At 45.0% G+C, this 18,534-nt stretch overlaps 1 protein-coding gene across 2 annotated transcripts in view; it reads right to left on the bottom strand.

Annotated features, from left to right (window-relative positions):
* The window catches only part of GATB (glutamyl-tRNA amidotransferase subunit B), a 103,817-nt gene that overhangs the window by 35,907 nt on the left and 49,376 nt on the right, over positions 1-18,534 (bottom strand). For both annotated transcript variants that reach the window (XM_004378825.2, XM_023733552.1), the window contains exons 3-6: positions 13,717-13,830; positions 11,162-11,360; positions 10,424-10,546; positions 1,435-1,548 (exon numbers count right to left, since the gene is read on the bottom strand). In XM_004378825.2, coding sequence (XP_004378882.1) covers positions 1,435-1,548; positions 10,424-10,546; positions 11,162-11,360; positions 13,717-13,830 — 550 coding nt within the window. The remainder of the gene's footprint in view (positions 1-1,434; positions 1,549-10,423; positions 10,547-11,161; positions 11,361-13,716; positions 13,831-18,534) is intronic.

Below are 18,534 nucleotides of genomic sequence, written 5' to 3'. Positions count from 1 at the left end.
AGGACTGCCAAAACATGCCAGGGGTCTCCTTCATAACTCACACGGATAAATCTATCTAAAATCTTGTTTGTTTGTGTTTAGGTTACCACTTCTACCTCTTAGAGTAATGAGTCCCATAACACTCACTATCTACAAGGTAGAACTTTCTGCCATTTGTTCCAAGCTTCCCCTTCACAAAGTTGGGCTATAAGGGTTTGCCCTGGCCCAAACATTTCACGGCTTTAGAAACATGGATCATGTTTCCTTGTAGAGACAGAAGAATAACCCTCTTTAGTTTGTCTTCATATGGAAAACTGCCCTCGCCATAAGTCATCCCATTGACCATTTTAATACTATTTTCCTGAAAATTTGTAGGCGCATATTGTCTTCACTGAGGCTAGTTGATCATTTCAGGTTCAGAGGAATCATGGTTTTATATAATAATAATAGAATAATCTTTTCTGTATTGTTTCTAATACTTTTTGTGACAAGGCCCAGGACTCTAATTAATATTTTGGAATACAGCAACACATTCAGTGTCTTGTTTTCTGTGCACACTTGAAGGGGTGCTCTTTAAGCCCCACCCTTCCCTAGATTTCTCTCTTCCTCTCTAGATATCTTTGGTTTTATAAAATATTTTTAGTCCTCTGAGATGTCCTCTCTCAGATTCAGTCAGCAACCTCCATGGGACTGCTCCAGATGTTTATACCGCTCAACTGTTCTATGTTAATTACTGTATGTTCATCGTCACCAAAATACCCACAGCATGTGATCCAGCAAGATTAATACTTGATTACACAAGCATATACAGTCTATTAGCAGAAATAATAAAAAGCAGAAAAAAACCTATTGACCAGTTAGCTCAAACTATGGCCAATCCATGATGAACAAACATGACTGTGTGAGTTCAGGCCAGTCAGGAGGGATGGGGTAAATGGAAAACCATGACCACAATATTTTGCAGATCCTCCCACAAACAGATGGAGTCTATCTTCTCTCCTTCTGAATCAGCTTTGAATTCAAGTTGCTTCGATTCAATCTACTGTGAACAGAATGTGTTGGAAGTGACACTGTGTGAGTTCCAGAGCTTAGGCCTCAAGAGGTCTTGAGGCTTCTGCCTTCATCCTCTTCCTCCACCAAGTAGGAAAGCCCAGGCTAGACAAGTGAATGAAGGAAGGGCATGTGGACGGAGAAGCCTAGCAGCCAGCCGGCACGAAGGCCCTGGACGTGTGAGTGAGGCCACCTGAGACCTTCAGTTTCAGCTGAGTTGCCGCCAACTGCAGCCACCTGAGTGAGCCCAGGTGAGGGGCAAGACCAGCAGAATCACCCAACACACAAAACTGTGAAGACTAAAATGGTTATTATTATAAGCCACTAAGTTTTGGGGTGGTTTATTACACAGTAATAGATAACAGATACAAAGAGGTACATCAGGTGTTAACAGCTGACATTCACCTATTGCTTTGGCCAAGAACCTGGCGCTGTTGAGATTCTTCACTTCAGTTCGAACGCCGAAGGGCTCCCCAGGGTGATGCACAGATATATTGGCGTCCACTCTCAACTGGCCCTCTGGAAGGAGAAAAATCTCTTTAAGGAGGAAATTCTTTGAGGCGACATGGTCTTTTGAAGCAGGGAGACTGTCAAGGTAAGCAATATCTAACTCTACCTGCAGTTAGTTACAGCAGCCTAACTTTAGAGAAGACGTGGCTGGTCCTGAGGTGCTTCTGTCCACTTGGGTCACGGTACTCAGGCACGTGAGGTGCGTGTGTGTACGTGTGTGTGTGTATATATATGCACCTGGGCACACGCCAAAGAGAGGAGAAATTCTGGATATACCAGCTGCATGATTTAGCTTCTTTTCTGCTAAATACAAACAACACTGTAAAAATAGAGATTTACTCTGCAATTTTATTCTGAAGTTTTTTCGAAGTGCCGGAGCTGGGCTGGGGGAACCCTCAGAGATGACTACTCGATAGCCCTACACTGCTCTCCAGCAAAATGTGGATTTCTAACAGTGATTCCGGGGGATTTATAAGAGAGTCCTTGAGAATTTACAGCTTAAGGGCAAGAGCCAGACCTGGGCTTTTCCCCTCCTCCCTCCTCCAGGTACTGTAATTATCTCTCTTTCTTTTTTTAAATAATATTTTATTGTGTTTTAGGTGAAAGTTTACACAGCAACTTCAGCTGCCTTTTAACAATTTTTATACAAATTGTTCGGTGGCATTGGTTACAATTTTTACAATGTGTCAGCATTCTCATTATTTCCATTCTGTTTGTTCTGTTTCCATTGATCTAGCTTCCCTTGCCATCCTTGCCATCTCATCTTTGTTTTTGGGTTAATGTTGACCGTTTGGGCTCATATAGTTAATTGTTTAAGGGAACACATTGCTCACAGGTGATGTTGTTTATTTTATAAGCCAATCTATTACTTGGCTGAAAGGTCACCTGCAGAAATAGCTTCAATTCTAAGTTCAAAGAGTATTGTAGGGCGCTAGTGTTGGGGCTTACTCTAGTCTCTATCGATGCAGTAGGTCTGGCCGTTTTTAGGAATTTGAGCTTTGTTCTACATTTTTGTAATACTCTCCTCCCTCCACAAACATTCTTCTGACTCCATCCAACTGCTGTAAGGATGTGACGCAGCCCAAGGACATGCTGTGTGTGGACTCAGGGCCGTCCCTGTCCCCGGAGGACCTTCTCTGCCTCTAAAAGCCCCTTCAGATCAGGAACCTCTAAGAAAGCAGGTGATGTGTGGTGAGAACTAAGAGACTGTTGAGGAAGAGAAGAGAAGGAGGTAAAAATCCCAAGACAAGCAGAGAGACAGAGATGAGAAAGCATCACATTGTGCACCTTCCAAAGGAAAGCTCAAATCCTCTTATTAGCCAATTCCATTTATAATACCTAAAACAAAGCAGAATGAGAAGACAAAATGCTGGTTTTTATTTTCCTGGTTAGGTTTTGAAATTGAAAAAGTAATCTGCCAAACATGAGTGTTCTGATGGGCTGAATAAAGAAATTCATCTTGCAAGATCCCACAGCAGAATATACCAAAAAAAAAAAAAAAAAAAAGGCAAAAATAAATTCCCTGCCAAGAAAAGGAGACCCGTGAAACCGGTTTCTGTCATTCCTCCCAGTGCCGGGTTGTGGGGTTCGCTCTTCCCCAGGCTCGAGGCGGCTGGCTGGCTGCTGCTGGCCCTCGTCTGTCCTCACCTCCTCAGAACATGGGGGCGAGCTCACCCACTCGACAGCTCCAACTGCAACCATTTGACAGCCAAGAAGGCTCCTTTCAGCTCAAAACTATTCACACTGTATCTCTAGCTCTGACTTCTCAATGTTTTCACAAAATCACATAACCCCTTCTTTTTAACCACCTTCTGGACAACTTGTGCTTGTCTGAGTCTCAAGAAGCGCCAGCCACTCTGACACGATCAGCACAAGCCATCTTCAGTTTCTTCGTTTTCCTTGTCCTTTAGATCCAAACGGACAACTAAATTCTACCGATTCTTCCTTCCAAATATCCCTCATATCTCTCACTTCCTCTCCAAGACTACCACCCTCACCCAAGGCCTTAGAACTCTAGGCCTTGATTATGGAATTGCATCCTGACAGGTAACACAGTGATGCCTCTTTGTCCAGTCACCCACAGTGTAGCTACTCCTTTCATCCTGCTACAATATGGTTTTCATCATTCCAGTTGCTTACTCGAGAGCATACAGCTCCCATTGGGTCACTTCGTCTCCTCTGCTTGCTCTTCAAGAGTCCTCATCTGGTCCCAGTGGACATGACCTACATGTTTCTACTACTCCCTCCACGAGAAAGCTCACTCCAGTCAGAGGGCCTTTTTTCGTACAGCTCCCCTTCTACCCCACGGCTCCTGCACACTCTCCCATCAGTGTTACCGCTCTTCCTTTTCTTCAATCTCTGCTCATCCATCAAGGTCCTAGCTAGGTCTTACCACCCCCTCCTCCAAGAAACCCTCATCAGTAAGCTGGCTTCTCTCAACTATTAGAATATACATAATCTATACTAGAAAACTCAGCACATGATGATAGCCCCTCTTGAATGAATCTTACCTTTAAAGCCAGAATAGAAGGCTCCTGAGATTTTAAGTGCCCATCCCTCCTGCCTTCTCAAGGGCCTTCACTCTTTCCACTATCTCCTCTCTCCCACCTCAGCCACTAATCTGTCTTTCTCAGCGTGCCCTCTGATATATACGTATACAATAGTATTTCTCATTAAAAAAAACAAAAATCTAAGTCTACTCCTTTGAGCCCAATTCTCGCTCAATCTATCACTCAGCTACCGCTGCCTGCTTTCCTTTTCAGTAAACACCCTCAAACAAGTTTTGTTTGTGTGTGGCAAGTATGGTCTCCATTTTCTCACCCCCATTTACCTTAAACCCACTTCCGCTGGCTTCTGTCCCACCTCTCTGAAAATGCCCTCGTCGAAGTCCCCAACAGCCTCCCGGTGCCAAATCCAATGGACACGCTTTGTCGTCACCTTACTTGACACCTCAGCAGCATATGACATACCAACCAATCCTTCTTTCTTGAAATATTTTCCTCTCTCAGCTTCTCTGACCTTTGCTCTCTTGATCTGCCTCCTACCTCCCTGGACACTCTATTTCCATTTCATTTCTTTCCTATCCAAACTCAGGACCCTCTTTACTGACACGCTGTCTGTAGGGGCACAAGGCTTTAAATAACACCTATGTGCTGAAAGAAGTCACTGGGTAGTGCAAACGGTTAAAATGCCTGGCTGCTAACTGAAAGGTTAGAAGTTCAAGTCCAATTAGAGATACCTCAGAAGAAAGGTCTGAAAATCCACTTCTGAAAAATCAGCCACTGAAAACTCTATGGAGCACAGTTCTACTCTGACACACATGGGGTCGCCATGAGTCAGAGTCGACTGGTCGGTAACTGGTTTTGGGTTTACGTGCTGGTAACTCCCAAACTTCTCTCTTAGCCCAGACCTCCACTCTGCGCTCTATACTTACCTCCACTGTCTACTTGACACCTCTACTTGGAGGTGTCACAGGCATTTCAATTTCTAAAACGAAATTCTGATTTTCCCTCCACAAAGCTACTCTTGCTCTTGTCTTCCCTATTTCAGTAAATAGCACCGCCACCTAGCTCCTCAAACTTTCTTGAAGGTATCCTTGATTTCTTCCTGTCCTTTACCTTCCATATAGCCTATTAATCCATTCTGCCATTCCTATTTCTAAAAACCATCTTAAACCTACCCATCTCGATCTCTCCATCTTCACTGCCACCAGCCCCATCCAACACAGCCTCATCTTCCCTCTGAATTATTGCAAAAGCCTCTTAAAAGGCCTTCTTGCTTCTACTCTTACCCTCTGAAATTCACTCCCCACAGAGCAGCCAGAGTGGTTTTCTAAAACATCAATCAGACTACATCATTCCCCTGCTTAACAGCCCTTCAGTGACTTCCCACTGCACTTGGAATGCAATCCAAACTTTGTTCCGCTATCTGTAAGCTATCCCTCGCCTACCTTTTCAGCCTTATCTCATGCCTCCTTGCCCCCACTTGTTATGCTTTCCTCATAGTGGTTTCTACTACCTTCTCCAATACTCTAAGCCCTTCCTCATCTCAGGGCTTGTGCCTCAGCTCTTCCCTGGAATGCGCACCCCCTAGCTCTATGTTGGCTGAGGCCTTGAATCACTCTTTAGGCCTCAAATAAATGTTGTCTCCTCTGTGAGGTCTTAAAAAGTCACATATTCACCATCCAACATTACTGTGTATCATCTACCCTATTTATTTGCTTGATGCACTTATCACTATAATTATTTTTGTTAACGTATTTGTTTCCCTTGGAAATACAAGCTCCATGTGGCAGGAATGATGTCTTTTTCAGAACCTAGAGCTGGGTCTAAACCAAACAAATAAAACCAGTTGCCATCGAGTCAATTCCGACTCATAGCGACCCTATAGGACAGAGTAGAACTGCCCCATAGAGTTTCCAAGGAGTGCCTGGTGGATCTGAACTGTCGACCTTTTGGTTAGCAGCTATAGCAGTTAACCACTATGCCCCCAGGGTTTCCCTGGGCTGGGTCTAGCATATGGTAATTGTTCACTAAGTACCTTGTGGAATAAATGAATGCTAAAATTCTTGAATTTTTTTGAGCAATGAACAAACAGAATGGCCATCTCACAGTAGGTTCCCAATAAGCTCTAAATTTCTGTCCAAATAGGACTAATCTACAGTTGGAATCATCTGAAAGGCCCACTAAGCTTAAAGGAAATCTTCCAAAGTATGCTGCGTTCTGCTCAGCCAAATCCCAATACTTGGGAGACAATTTTATCTTTGACCTCAGGGAATCCTGAATTGGCCCTTACTTGCTTTTAAAAAACAAAACCATCTTTCAAAATTTAAAATTCTAATTTGGAATAGGAATAAGAGCATGAATTTTAGTCTCTTGCAGGGAAGACCATATTTCATAAACGTCTGAGAAGAATCATTTAGCATCCTGCAGTGCTGAAAGAGAGTTCACTAGCCTGGATTCAATACAGTATCAAACATTAACAAAAGGTATTCTATCTAGTGAAGACAAAATACCTTTTAAACAAATTAAGAAAAATTACCTGAAGTGCACAAAAGCCTCACCGATCAGCTCAATTTCTATCCTCTACAAGTAGAGATGTGTAACAGAAAAACCAAAAGACTATACTGCTGAGCACAGTGATATGGTGCCGTCACATATTTTTCTCAAAAACACATTCACACATCAGAAATACAACATCAGAATAGAAACCTATTTCTCTAAGCAGCAGGGTCCTGAGGATGGGGTGAGAAGGTCTGCTAAGCTACCACATTCTGATCACTGAATACTCGCCAGAACTTAAATAACAAGGTTTGACAAAAAATAATGTGACCTAATTTTATCAAATACATTTCACAATGCTTATTCATCCAAATAAGTGAGTTCTGTAAAATTAATACTACTTACTATTGTTAATTAGGTCCCTAGGTGGTGCAAACAGTTTGCGCTTGACTACTAACCTAAAGGATGGCAGTTTGAACCCACCCGTGCTGCAGAAGAAAGGCCTGGCAGTCTGCTTCCATAAAAGATTACAGCCAAAGAACACTACGGAACAGTTCTACTCTGTAACACACGGTATCTCCATGAGTCAGAATCTACTCAAAGACAAGGTTTGGTTTTACTTTATTGTAAATAAAAGCACCTAACATTTACTAAGCACAGCCTATTACTGGCAGGCCCTGGGTTAAGTTTTACATACGCTATCACATTCATTCCCTACAATGTACCTTAATGACAAAGCCATTTAGACATCCCTCAGGCACTTCAAACTCAACACATCCAAAATGGAATTCTGGATTTTCTCCCACAAAGCTGCTTCTCTCCCAATCTTCCCCATTTCAGGAAATGGCACCACCTTCCAGCTGCCTCAAATTTCTTCCAAGTCATCCTTGATTTCTCCCTTTCCGTTTCCATACACAATCCTTGGGGGGCTCAGCAACCAACAATAACATTTTATAAGTGTGGAAACTGAGGCTCAGGGAGATCAAATAACTTGCCCAGGTTCCTACAGCTAGAAGTGGTAGGCTAGGACTCCAACACAGGTCCACAGCTTCAGAGCCCTCAGTAGCCCTGCTACGTTACAGTGCTCCTCTCAGCTGCCACCTTCAGGTAGTCATGACACTGGCTGGGGCCACCACGAGGATGGAGCATGATGCAGCACTTAAGAAAGGGCTTCTAAAGTTAGACACCAGTTAACCAGTGGCTGTTGGATTGATTCCAACTTATGGAGATCCCACGTGTGTCAGAGGAGAACTGTGCTCCATAAGGTTTTCAATGGCTGATTTTTCAGGAGAAGATCACCAGGCTTTTCTTCTGAGGCACCTCTGGGTGGACTCGAACCTCCAACCTTTGGGATAGTAGCTGACCATCTTAACTGTCTGCACCACAGACACACCTGGGCTCAAATCTCAGCTCAGTCACTTCTTGTGAGCCTTGAGCAAATAACCAGACCTCTCTAAGCCTCAGTTTCCTCCCCTGTATAACAGGCACTATAATACTCATCTCTCAGGAAGGTTGTAAAAGTTTAAATGAGACAATAAATGAATTCTAACAAAAGCTTAGTGAACTGACTAGCACATAACAAATGTTCAAACCAGTAGATATTATTATCATTTGAAACATTTAGTATGTCTACTTCTGCACACATTCCAACTCAATAAACTACTTTGAGGATCTCCTCAACAGGGGCAAAGCTCCGTCCACCGAGAAGGAAGTGACTTTCAGAACTGGGCTGAGCTGGCCCATGCTCATTAGCAAAACTCTCAGGAACTCAGTGAATTGCAGCAAAGAGCAATTCAGGCTTCATTCGAAAAGCATACTGAGGGCCGCTGGTCCTCAGTGCCATGCTCTTGGGCAGCCCTCAGTTCCCAGACCATAGTCTCCAATGCCAACACAGTGGTCATATGGTGATGGTACAGAAGAATCAGCAAAGGGGTCGGGGCTGATAAAATGCTAACCAAGAATGCCCCAAGAATCCGGACTCCTGTGGACTTCGGGCCGCCCTTAACTCCCCATAGCATTTCAGAGCAACGCAGCCACTCTGCTGCTGGGCTCGGAGCAAAGCTGTTGGATCTGTACTTAAAGAAAACAAACGGCATCACAACAAATAAGATTTAATGAACCCTCTCAGCCGTCACCCACTGATGAGTTCTTGCGGTTACGGTTTATCTCTTGGCAAGTACCCAGATGGGACTATTTCTCAGCTAACAGGTGTCCTGTTTATTATTCCAGAGGTTTAGTAGGAATCACAGTCATTTTGAGGAAGAATGGAATAATAAAAACTTTTTTAAAGCAATAGAAAACACGTAAATGGATAACCATCCACCCTGCCCATATTTCACTTCTGTTCTATCAGCAAAAAAAGCAGCCTGAGTGATGACTGTGAAATAGAGTTCTCTTCCTCTGAAACAGAGCTCGTTTCTACAAAGCAAACGTGCCAGCAGCCAACCTTTATGCCATTCACACTCTTGTAGCTATGTTTGTCCAATCTTTAGTTTAGAGATGCGAGCAAAAAGGGAAGTTTTGTCTCCAAATTCAACATGTACCAGGGCTCTGATATTACAATTTGTTGCTTGTAATATGTCCTATGTGACAAATGTGGCATTATAGACTCAGATGTTCCTTTGTAACATGCAAATCCATATGTGTGACATAATGAGGTTGGCATGCAGTCTTCTGAACCAGCAGGAGACGACTCATCCTCATCAGTGTGCTGACTGGGCACCATGGGGACCTCACAAGATCCATCCACAGACAGTGCCCTGTGGTTGGCAGAAGTTTGTAAAATGCCCCCATGAACAGAAAATAGAGGAAAACCATGGGAGAGACCAGCCTTCAGGGGCCTACGGGAGGCAAAGTAGCCACAAACAGGGGCTGTGGCAGCAGAGCCATGAAGAAACCGAGTTTGACCAAAACTCATTTTTACGTTCAATTTGCAAACACTTAAAACTTGGTCCCAAGGGTACAAGTGTTTCCTTTGTTTTAATTCCCCACTATATTTATACTGAACTTCAGATTTTTATCTCAAAATTAAAGTTTGTAAAGTCATAGTCTTGGCTTAGTATCAGTATAATTTGGTTTCCAGTGCATGGCTGAAGATTCCACAAAAGAAGGAAAAGAAAGAGATCCAAAGGAAGCAACTTTGTTGTTGGCAGCTGTCATGTCAGCTCCCAACTCATGGTGACCCCATGCACAAAAGAATGCAACTGTGCCCAGCCCTGCGCTAGCCCCATGATCAGCTGCAGATTGGTCCACTGGGATCTACAGGGTTTTCACTGGCTGATTTTCAGAAGTAGATTTCCAGGCCTTTCTTCCTAGTCTGTCTCAGTCTGGAAGCTCTGCTGAAACCTGTCTAGCATCGTAACAACACGCAAGCCTCCACTGACAGACAGGTGGTGGCTGTGCTTGAGGTACACTGGCCGGGAATTGGACCTGGGTCTCCCACATAGAAGGTGAGAATTCTACCACTGAACCAGCAATGCCTCACTACTTACACAGAACTCACAAACTAAGAATCATTCCTGATAAACACAGTGCCTTCTTTTGGAGAAAGATTTAACTGTTCAAGCTCATTACTTCATCAGTCCTCACAACAGTCTGATGTAAGAATCCAGGAGGAAGTACCTAGTCCTTTGACTCCTAATCTCACCCTGTGGGGCTCAGGGCCTCTCCACTACTGTTGTTTGTTTGTATTGTTTCTGGTCTGGAGCTCAGAAAAGAATTCAAGGAAAAGTCTAAGAAAAAAAGCCAGGAGTGCAAAAGACTGAAAAAAGGATGTAAAGAACAACAATGTAGCTGATGGCAGAGAGCAAAACTCAAGTCAGAAGAGATCTGGGACAGAAAGGGAGAAGGTGAAGAACGAGGGGTGATGCGGCTGTGGCTCCTACCTGCCATATTTGCCTGGCTGGTCCCCAGGGCTTGAAGGATCAGCTGCAGCTCCCTGACAGCTGTTGCTGCCTCTTCTCCACAGGTCATGTCAGGCTCCATGACCACCTCCAGAAGTCCAACTCCTGCCGAAGGGAGCAGAGTCAACCCTAGTCTCCAGTGTGAGCAACTGACGTATCAGGCCGAAGCCTCAGAAAACCCTGTGTGACTCGGGGACTCTGAAAATGCTCCCAGCCTCAGAACTGTTTTCCTCTTTCCTCCTGCTTCCTGATTTCTGACTTTGGTTCATTTCTTTTAATGTCTGCTTAAGATACCAAGCCATTGGGTCCATGACTGGGTGGATACGTTTGTTTAATTTTAGGGGTAATTATTAGCAAGCCCAATGGTAAGGGCAGTTCAAGCCATGCTTTCTAATCAACTGTACCAACACTGGAAACCCTAGCAGCATAGTGGTTAAGAGCGCCGCTGCTAACCAAAAGGTCGGCAGTTCAATTCCACCAGCCACTCCCTGGAAACCCTATGGGGCAGTTCTACTCTGTCCTATAGGGTTGCTATGAGTAGGAATTGACTTGACAGCAATGGGTTTGGTTGGTTTTGGTATCAACACTAACACTAGTATTTTCATCTCCTCAGTTAGTTTCCTCAGTTGGTTTGGGAAAACTCTAGAGGGGAAGAGAGGTGCCATAAATGCGACAAGCAGGGTGGCTGAAGGAAAGGAAGTGAAGAAATGCCAAGCCTACCAGCCCTGTTCAAGTCAATGAGCGTCTGAGACCTCAGGTCATCGTGGAGGCTCTTGCCACTGTCTTGCTCCAGCTGGATCTGCTTGATCCTCACCGTCCTGGTGATGACCTGACTCCGCTTAGTCCCCACACGGACGCCGTACGTCAAGCTCCCGTTCATGGCAATCGGAAGCCGCTGCTGGGTAATCTGGTAGCCTGCCTGCACACAAGCACGGGTTACATGGTAACTAGTCCAGGCTGTTCACCTGAAATAACAGCTGGGGTCCAGTTTACTCTTCCTTTTAAGGTCACAAAACCATAAGCTCACTTAAAAAAGAAAAGAAAAATTAGTTTATGTTTTGCAGCTATCATTTAGCCTGTCCTCTGGCTTTTCCTATGCCTTGTTACCCTCCTGCACCTCCCTCCCACCCCCCAATAACTGGTAAACCATAGGGGTCCCATCTTCCTTACCCCAGTGCCATTTTCAGGAATAACAACAGTCTCATTGTTAGAAGCCTCTAAGAAAAGAATGTACTGTTTCCATTCAGCTCATTAGCCTAAGCTCTGCATCTGACTACTGGGCCCAAGAGGCCCTCCTTATTAGGAAGAGCTGGTGAAGCACCGTGCCTTCTTTTCTCCACACGGCAGACAGTAGTTGCTAGCGCGGTGAAACTTGCTTTGTTTCTGCTCTTTAAGCTAAGCCAACCCTACCAGCTGCCTCCCTGCCCTAACTTCCAGAGTTCCTCCAGCCAGTGAACGTGGTGGCACTCACACTTCAGCTAATGAAAGCCCACAGCACTGAAATGGCGACAGATGTTGCAATGACTCCCCCATCTCCTTCCAAATGGAAAGGAAGAATTATTTTCAAGTGCACACATGCATCAACACAGACTAAAGAGACGGAAGGTCAATAGGGAGAACGGTGGAAGAACAGAGAGAGGATAACTGCTAAAGTACCTACAGCACTTGGTAGGTCCCAGGCCCAGTTCTCAGTACTTTATGCTTACTTACTCCTCCTGACAACCCTATGCAGTGGGTACAAGGCACAGAGAGGTCAAGGGCGTTGTCCACAGCCAAAGAGCAAGGAAGTACCAATGTTAGGACTGGAACTCAGATGGTCTGGCTCCAGAGTCTGTGCTTTTACCACTAGACCAGTGGTTTCCAAACCTTAGCTGCATCAGAATCACCTGGCAGGCTTGTCAGAACAGAATGCTGGGCCCCCCTCCAAGGCTTTCTGATTCAGCAGGTCTGGGGTGGGGTCTGAGAATTTATATTTCCAACAAGTTCCCAGGACATGCTGATGTTAATGGATTGGCAAATTACACTTTGAGAGCCACTGCCCTGGGCTAACTCATCTCTGGAGAGGAAGTCTCAATTTGTAAAATTAAACTCTGGACAGGATTGCCAGATAGAATACACAACACCCAGTAACATCAATACTTGTACAACAAATATTCTTGCAGTGTAAGTATCTCTTGTGTGATACTTGGCAACCCTAACTCTGCATTATCTGAGCTACCTGGACCAGAAAAAACAGAAAGCCATAGATAATCGAAAGATTGCATTTTAGCCACATCTTGCTAAGTTTCCCACCCTAACCAAACTGGTTATCACTGTTCAAAGAGAAAAATTCTCTCCACCCTACCAAGCAATAAAATTTGCTAAGAGGCTTTTCCCTCTCAGAGGGGGAAAGAAGCAGCAATGGGAGAATTAAGGTCTTAGGTTTTTATTTACTTCTACTCGTGACTTCACCCACTAAAATCCAGCTCACCCCAACCTTCAGTTCAAGAATAAGCAACAGCATCACTACTGTTTTTTCCAGATCTGAAGACCAGCCACACTTGTTACCAGAGGCTCACAGCAAATGAAACACTATTTTGGGGAACCCCCCCTCAACGTTTCGGTTTTGTTCCAGTCCAATATCGTGAAAAATTGACTCTAGGTCACACTTGCTTCACTTAAAGAAATTAAAAAAAAAAAAAAAAAAGGTTTAATTTTAAGGAAAAAGCTGCTTAATATTGGGTTTATTGCTCAATTACTGTTGTTAGTCTAGGTTTCTGGTTTATGTCTCTGCTTACTATTGTCCACTTATTAGCTCCTCGTGAGATGACAGAAATGCCTCCCAAGGAGACAGTTCTATTGCTGGGGACTTCGACTTAAAAGACAGAGGCTCTTGCTATGTCTGCAGAGCTACAGTACGAGTGCATTTACCTCGGCATCAGCCACAGCACTTGCTTTTGTCCTAACAGGCAATTAGCACTGAATTAGCACTGAACACCACGGCTGGGCTGAGCCTGAGAATGCTGGCTTCTTCTACTCCCCATTCAATTATGAGACAGACACCAGAAGCATGAGGCTAAGCACAGAGTCAGCAATCAGGACAATTGCATCCAATCTAGTAAGCACTGGGGGGGGCACCTGCCTTCATCAGGGCTTGGCAGAACTTCCTGCTGAGATGGACAGAGCATTGACTGAAGGCAGGAGAGGCACAGCCGCCTTCCTGGTCTCAGACGCCCCAGGGCAGGGCCAGCCCAGCTAAGAGAACTTACAGAGGGCAGATCACACTGCATACTTACAGGGAGGTCGGCATAGAAGTAGTGCTTCCTGTCAAACAAGGACTTTTTGTTTATGCGGCAGTTCAGTGCCAGGCCTGTCATCACAGCTGCTTCTACACACCTCCTGTTGAGAACCTACAGAAACACAACACATGGCTCCTCTCAGATCCGAGGCCTGAACAAATCCTTCTCCCACACACTGACATCCTCGGTATATATTCAATGTGGCCCTTCAACGGGCATTATCTCTGGCTTTCTGCATGGGTAGCTCAAGTTTACAAGCCAACTGTTTGCTGGGGAATCAGGAAAACTTTATTTTTAAAAAAGAAAATGTATTCAGCAATGGCCCCACTGGGCACTTCATCAGGGTATCCTTGCCCCTATACCCAGTGTGGAAGTTAACAGGAAGAGTCCCAGAAAAGCCTGGTGCGGTGGTCACTACTTCTCAAGTCCCTCCTCAGGCCAGAGTACATGAAAAGACACTGGTTCCTGAGAGAGGAGGACCCAGGAAGCAGCTCACCAAACCCTAGTGAGATAGGAAGGGTAAGGCCCAGGTGGGACCCAAGAGGCTGACCGGGGTTGCTTCATCCTGATGGAAGAATGAACTTTGGGAAACTATAGGGCTGTCGCCATTTCCTCAGAGGCTGGGGAGTGTGGCACATCTGCCTCCTGGCTTTCACAGGCCTGGCCAACTCCCTAAAAGTGGAGCTCTTAGGGCGTGTCCTCCTGTCCTGAAGATCCCTGTGCTGCTGATCTCACCAGGGGCTCCTGGGGCTCAGGAGATCCTTCTGGATCCCACCCCGCCCTACTTTAAGGAGCTAATGACCAAGAAATGGCCAGTAAACTTCTCAGCCCCAAAGGAAGTGAACATGTTTTAAGAACTTTGGGGGTTTTGGAACCAGCTAGACAACTAGACATTTAATTCTTCAGGAAGGTTAAGAGCCCATGGTAGAATTAAAGGGTTCCTGAGTCAGTGGTTGGAGTCCTGTTGGCATAGTGGTTAAGAGCTCGGCTGCTAAATGAAAGGTCAGCAGTTTGAATCCACCAGGTGCTCCTTGGAAACCCTATGGGACAGTTCTACTCTGTCCTATAGGATTGCTATGAGTTGGAATTGACTTGACGGCAATGGGTTTAGACAACTAAAGATAACGTGGTATAGGAGAAAGAACGTAAGTTCTGGAGTCAGACAGGTCCAAATCTCACTTCTGCTCTGTGTAGCTGTGTGACTAGGAGCCTCAATTCCCTTATCTCTGAAATAGGCTTTAATATCTAACTTGCACTGGCGGTTCAGTGGTAGAACTCTTGCCTTCCATGCGGGAGACCCAGGTTCAACTCCCGGCCAATGCACCTTATGTGCGGCTATCACCCGTCTGTCAGTGGAGGCTTGCGTGTTGCCATGATGCTGAACAGGTTTCAGCAGAGCTTCCAGGCTAAGATGGACTAGAAGAAAGGCCTAGCAATCTACTTCCGAAAATCAGCCAACGAAAACACTATGGATCACAATGGTTCAATGCACAACAGATCACGGGGATGGTGTAAGGCCAGGCAGCGTTTCCTTCCATTGTCCATGGGATCACCATGAGTTGGGGGGCCAACTCAATGGCGGCTAACAACAACAACAATTACTTATATAATTATTTTATTTATTAACTGTTTTACATAATTGTTATAATTATTATATTTATAGAGGGCTTTCCAATTAAGCAATTTCACATCCACTATTTTATTTCAGCCTCACAGCAACCCTGTTAGACAAAGGAAAAACTAAGACCCAGAGAGACTACGTGACTGTCCCGAATTCATAGTTAGCAAGGGTGGCTCTTCAGGCAGAGACCATGAGTGTACCTCCCTGACACAGGCGTAACTTACTGGTCACGTAGATTTTAAAAAACAAAGTTGTATGATGAAATGTACGAGGCAGCCCTATCAAAACCAAACCCGTTGCTGTCAAGTCGATTCTGACTCATAGTGACCCTACAGGACAGAGTAGAACTGCCCCACAGGGTTTCCAAGGAGCAGCTGGTGGATCTGAACTCCTGAGATTTTGGTTAGCAGCCACAGCATTCAACCACTGCGTCACTAGGTTCCAAGTGGCGGCTCTATTTACTGCAGTATACAACCCCCAAAAGGAAACCTGAACATCCCTCTACTGACAACATTACACTTCTTTTTTAGGAACCCAGGTTCACATCTTCTATTCTGAGTTCTTCGTTCTGGGCCCGATAGTAGTGGCAGCTCTGCAGTAACAATGGCTTTTGAGAAAAGATGTGTGGGGAAAACAGGATGCTCCATTACTGATGTTTGCACTTGCTCATGTTTGGTATTTCACTGAACGGTTGGTGCTGCAATACACATGCAGCTGATGGAGAAACCTGCCAAATGCAGGCCTGAGGATTTGTGTCATGGAGCACAAGAATGTGGTGCCAGGGCCCCCGACCTCAGGGTAGGCTGCTTATGAGCCGCCTGACTCCCTGGTCAGTACCATCTTGCTTTATCACTCCCACTGTTTCTCTAGCCACATTTTTCTCCCTTATTTCTGTCCAATCTGCCCCTTCGGGGCCAATGTGCTTCCTCTTCCTAGGCATGCAAAAAACCCAGGTTTACTCTGCTTGTGTATTTCTAAGCCTGCATTGCTAATGAATTCTCTGGGCCTGGCTCTGTACAGGGCCAGAGCTGTGGCTGGTCACAGCCTTTCACTGTGCCTGTGTGCACATGTGTACACAGGCCTTTGATAAAGCATCAATTTCCAAAGAATAAGAATGCAGTAAAACACACAAACATTAGAGCGGTATTGAATATAGTTTAATCTTTTTTTCATGATTTAGAAGGCCTGAAGTACTTCGGGGTCAGGATTATAAGCATCACTGATCATTCTACTACAGCTGCACAGCCAGGTTAGTAAATAGAGCACCAGTCAAGAGGATGCCAAGAAAAAAGAATTTATGAGGATCTTAGTCAAGCTGCTTGTGACAGATGGAGGTCCAGGTCAGCATGTTCTGAGGACAGGATGCAGCACTGGAAAATTCAACTTGGGCTGCCTTCATTCCAAATATATTCTTAAATGTCGATAATGCATGAGCCAGTGGGGATGCAGAGACTGTCGCTGCTCTCAAAGAACGCACAGTGGAGATGCGAAGCTGCCCGCACATCCCACACCCCCTCATGCCAGCGGCTCTGTATGGACTGCTTCACAAAGTCAAAAGGACCCAGTGCTTGCCCTCTAGGAACTCAACGTCTGAAAACAAATCTACAGAAACCGATAAGAAGAAAACATTAGGAACAGTATCTGCTTTAAATTCTCTACAGAAGGGCGTGACCTGAGTTGGTGCTCTCTGTTATGGCCAGGTGTTAGTCTCAATAGCTAAAAATAACACGCTTTCTAGGTTTATCTTCCATGTGCCTGCCAGGGGATCCTGCTAAAATGCAAATCTTAAAATTCTGTTGTCTAAAACTCTTCAAAGGCCTCCACTGTCCACACGATAAAGGCCAAGCTCTTGCATGATTTAGCTCCTGCCTATGTCTTCAATTCATCTCTTACCACATCTCCACTCACACTCTGAGGTACAGTCTCCTGTACAAACCATGTGGATGCTTCTGACTCTCCCTCATCTTATTCCCTTCACAATCTTATTGAGATGTCACCACCTTTGTGAAGCCTTCTTTACTCTCCTTCCTATGTACTTCTTCTGACCTTCTACAAAAGAGCATTTGTGCTTGCATCACAGTGGACTGAATCTGTGGCGTCTATTTCTATTACACTAAGTTCCGTGAGGATGGGAGCTGTCTGTTCATTCTTGTATCTCTGAATCCTAATACCCATTACCTGTTGCCATCGAGTCTATTCCGTCTCGTAGAGACCCTAGAGGACAGAGTAGAACTGCCCCACAGGGTTTCCAAGGAGCGGCTGGTAGATTTGAGCTGCCAACCTCTCGGTTAGCAGCTGAGCTCTTAACCACTGCGCCACCAGGGCTCCGAATCCTAACACAGAACCTGAGAAAACAGCTGTGCTCAATTAACATGTGTTGAACTCAAATGAGAAGCGAGGTGATAGATACCAGGGAAGGTTTCAGAGACAATGATGCCTGAGGCTCTTCTAATGTGATACCTGCCACCTGCTGGCCTTCAAACTTGTTCCTGGAAGAGTCCTGATGTAACAACTGGTCATGGGTGATATGATCAAAGAGGTAACTTGAAAACTCAAACATGCAGACCCAAAAGACTAACTTGTCTTGAAGAAGGCATAGTTCTAGAATTTTCTTTGCAATTAACATCCACGGATTACAAAGGACCTCAGGGTTAGCCCTAACAGTGTTCAACTGCGAGGACAGCAAGGATCCTTGGTACTCATATACCACACCTTTCTCAACTGGGTCTTTTTTTTTGTTTATTGTTGTAGTTTAAGTGAAAGTTTACATTTCAAGTTAGTCTCTTATACAAAAATTTATACATACATTGTTACATGACCCTAATTGCTCTCCTATACTGTGACAGCACACCCCTCCTTTCTACCTCTGATTTCCCGTGTCCATTCAACCAGCTCCTAACACTCTCCGCCTTCTCATCTCACCTCCAGACAGAAGCTGCCCATTTAGTCTCATGTATCTACTTGCCAAGAAGCACACTCCTCACAAGTATCATTTTATGCCCCACAGTCCAGTCCAATCTTTGTCTGAAGAGTTGGCCTCGGGAATTGTGTTAGTTCTGGGCTGACAGAGAGTCTGGGGGCCTTGTTCTCTGGGGTTCTTCCAGTCTCAGTCAGACCATTAAGTCTGGTCTTTTTACTAGAATTTGAGTTCTGCACCCTACCTTTCTCCTGCTCCATCAGGGACTCTCTGTTGT

This window comes from Trichechus manatus, unplaced genomic scaffold, assembly GCF_000243295.1.
Source record: "Trichechus manatus latirostris isolate Lorelei unplaced genomic scaffold, TriManLat1.0 scaffold00059, whole genome shotgun sequence".
In the NCBI taxonomy this organism is placed as follows: domain Eukaryota; kingdom Metazoa; phylum Chordata; class Mammalia; order Sirenia; family Trichechidae; genus Trichechus; species Trichechus manatus.
The sequence above is the reverse complement of the archived record's forward strand: the minus strand, read 5'-3'. Positions and strand labels throughout refer to the sequence as shown.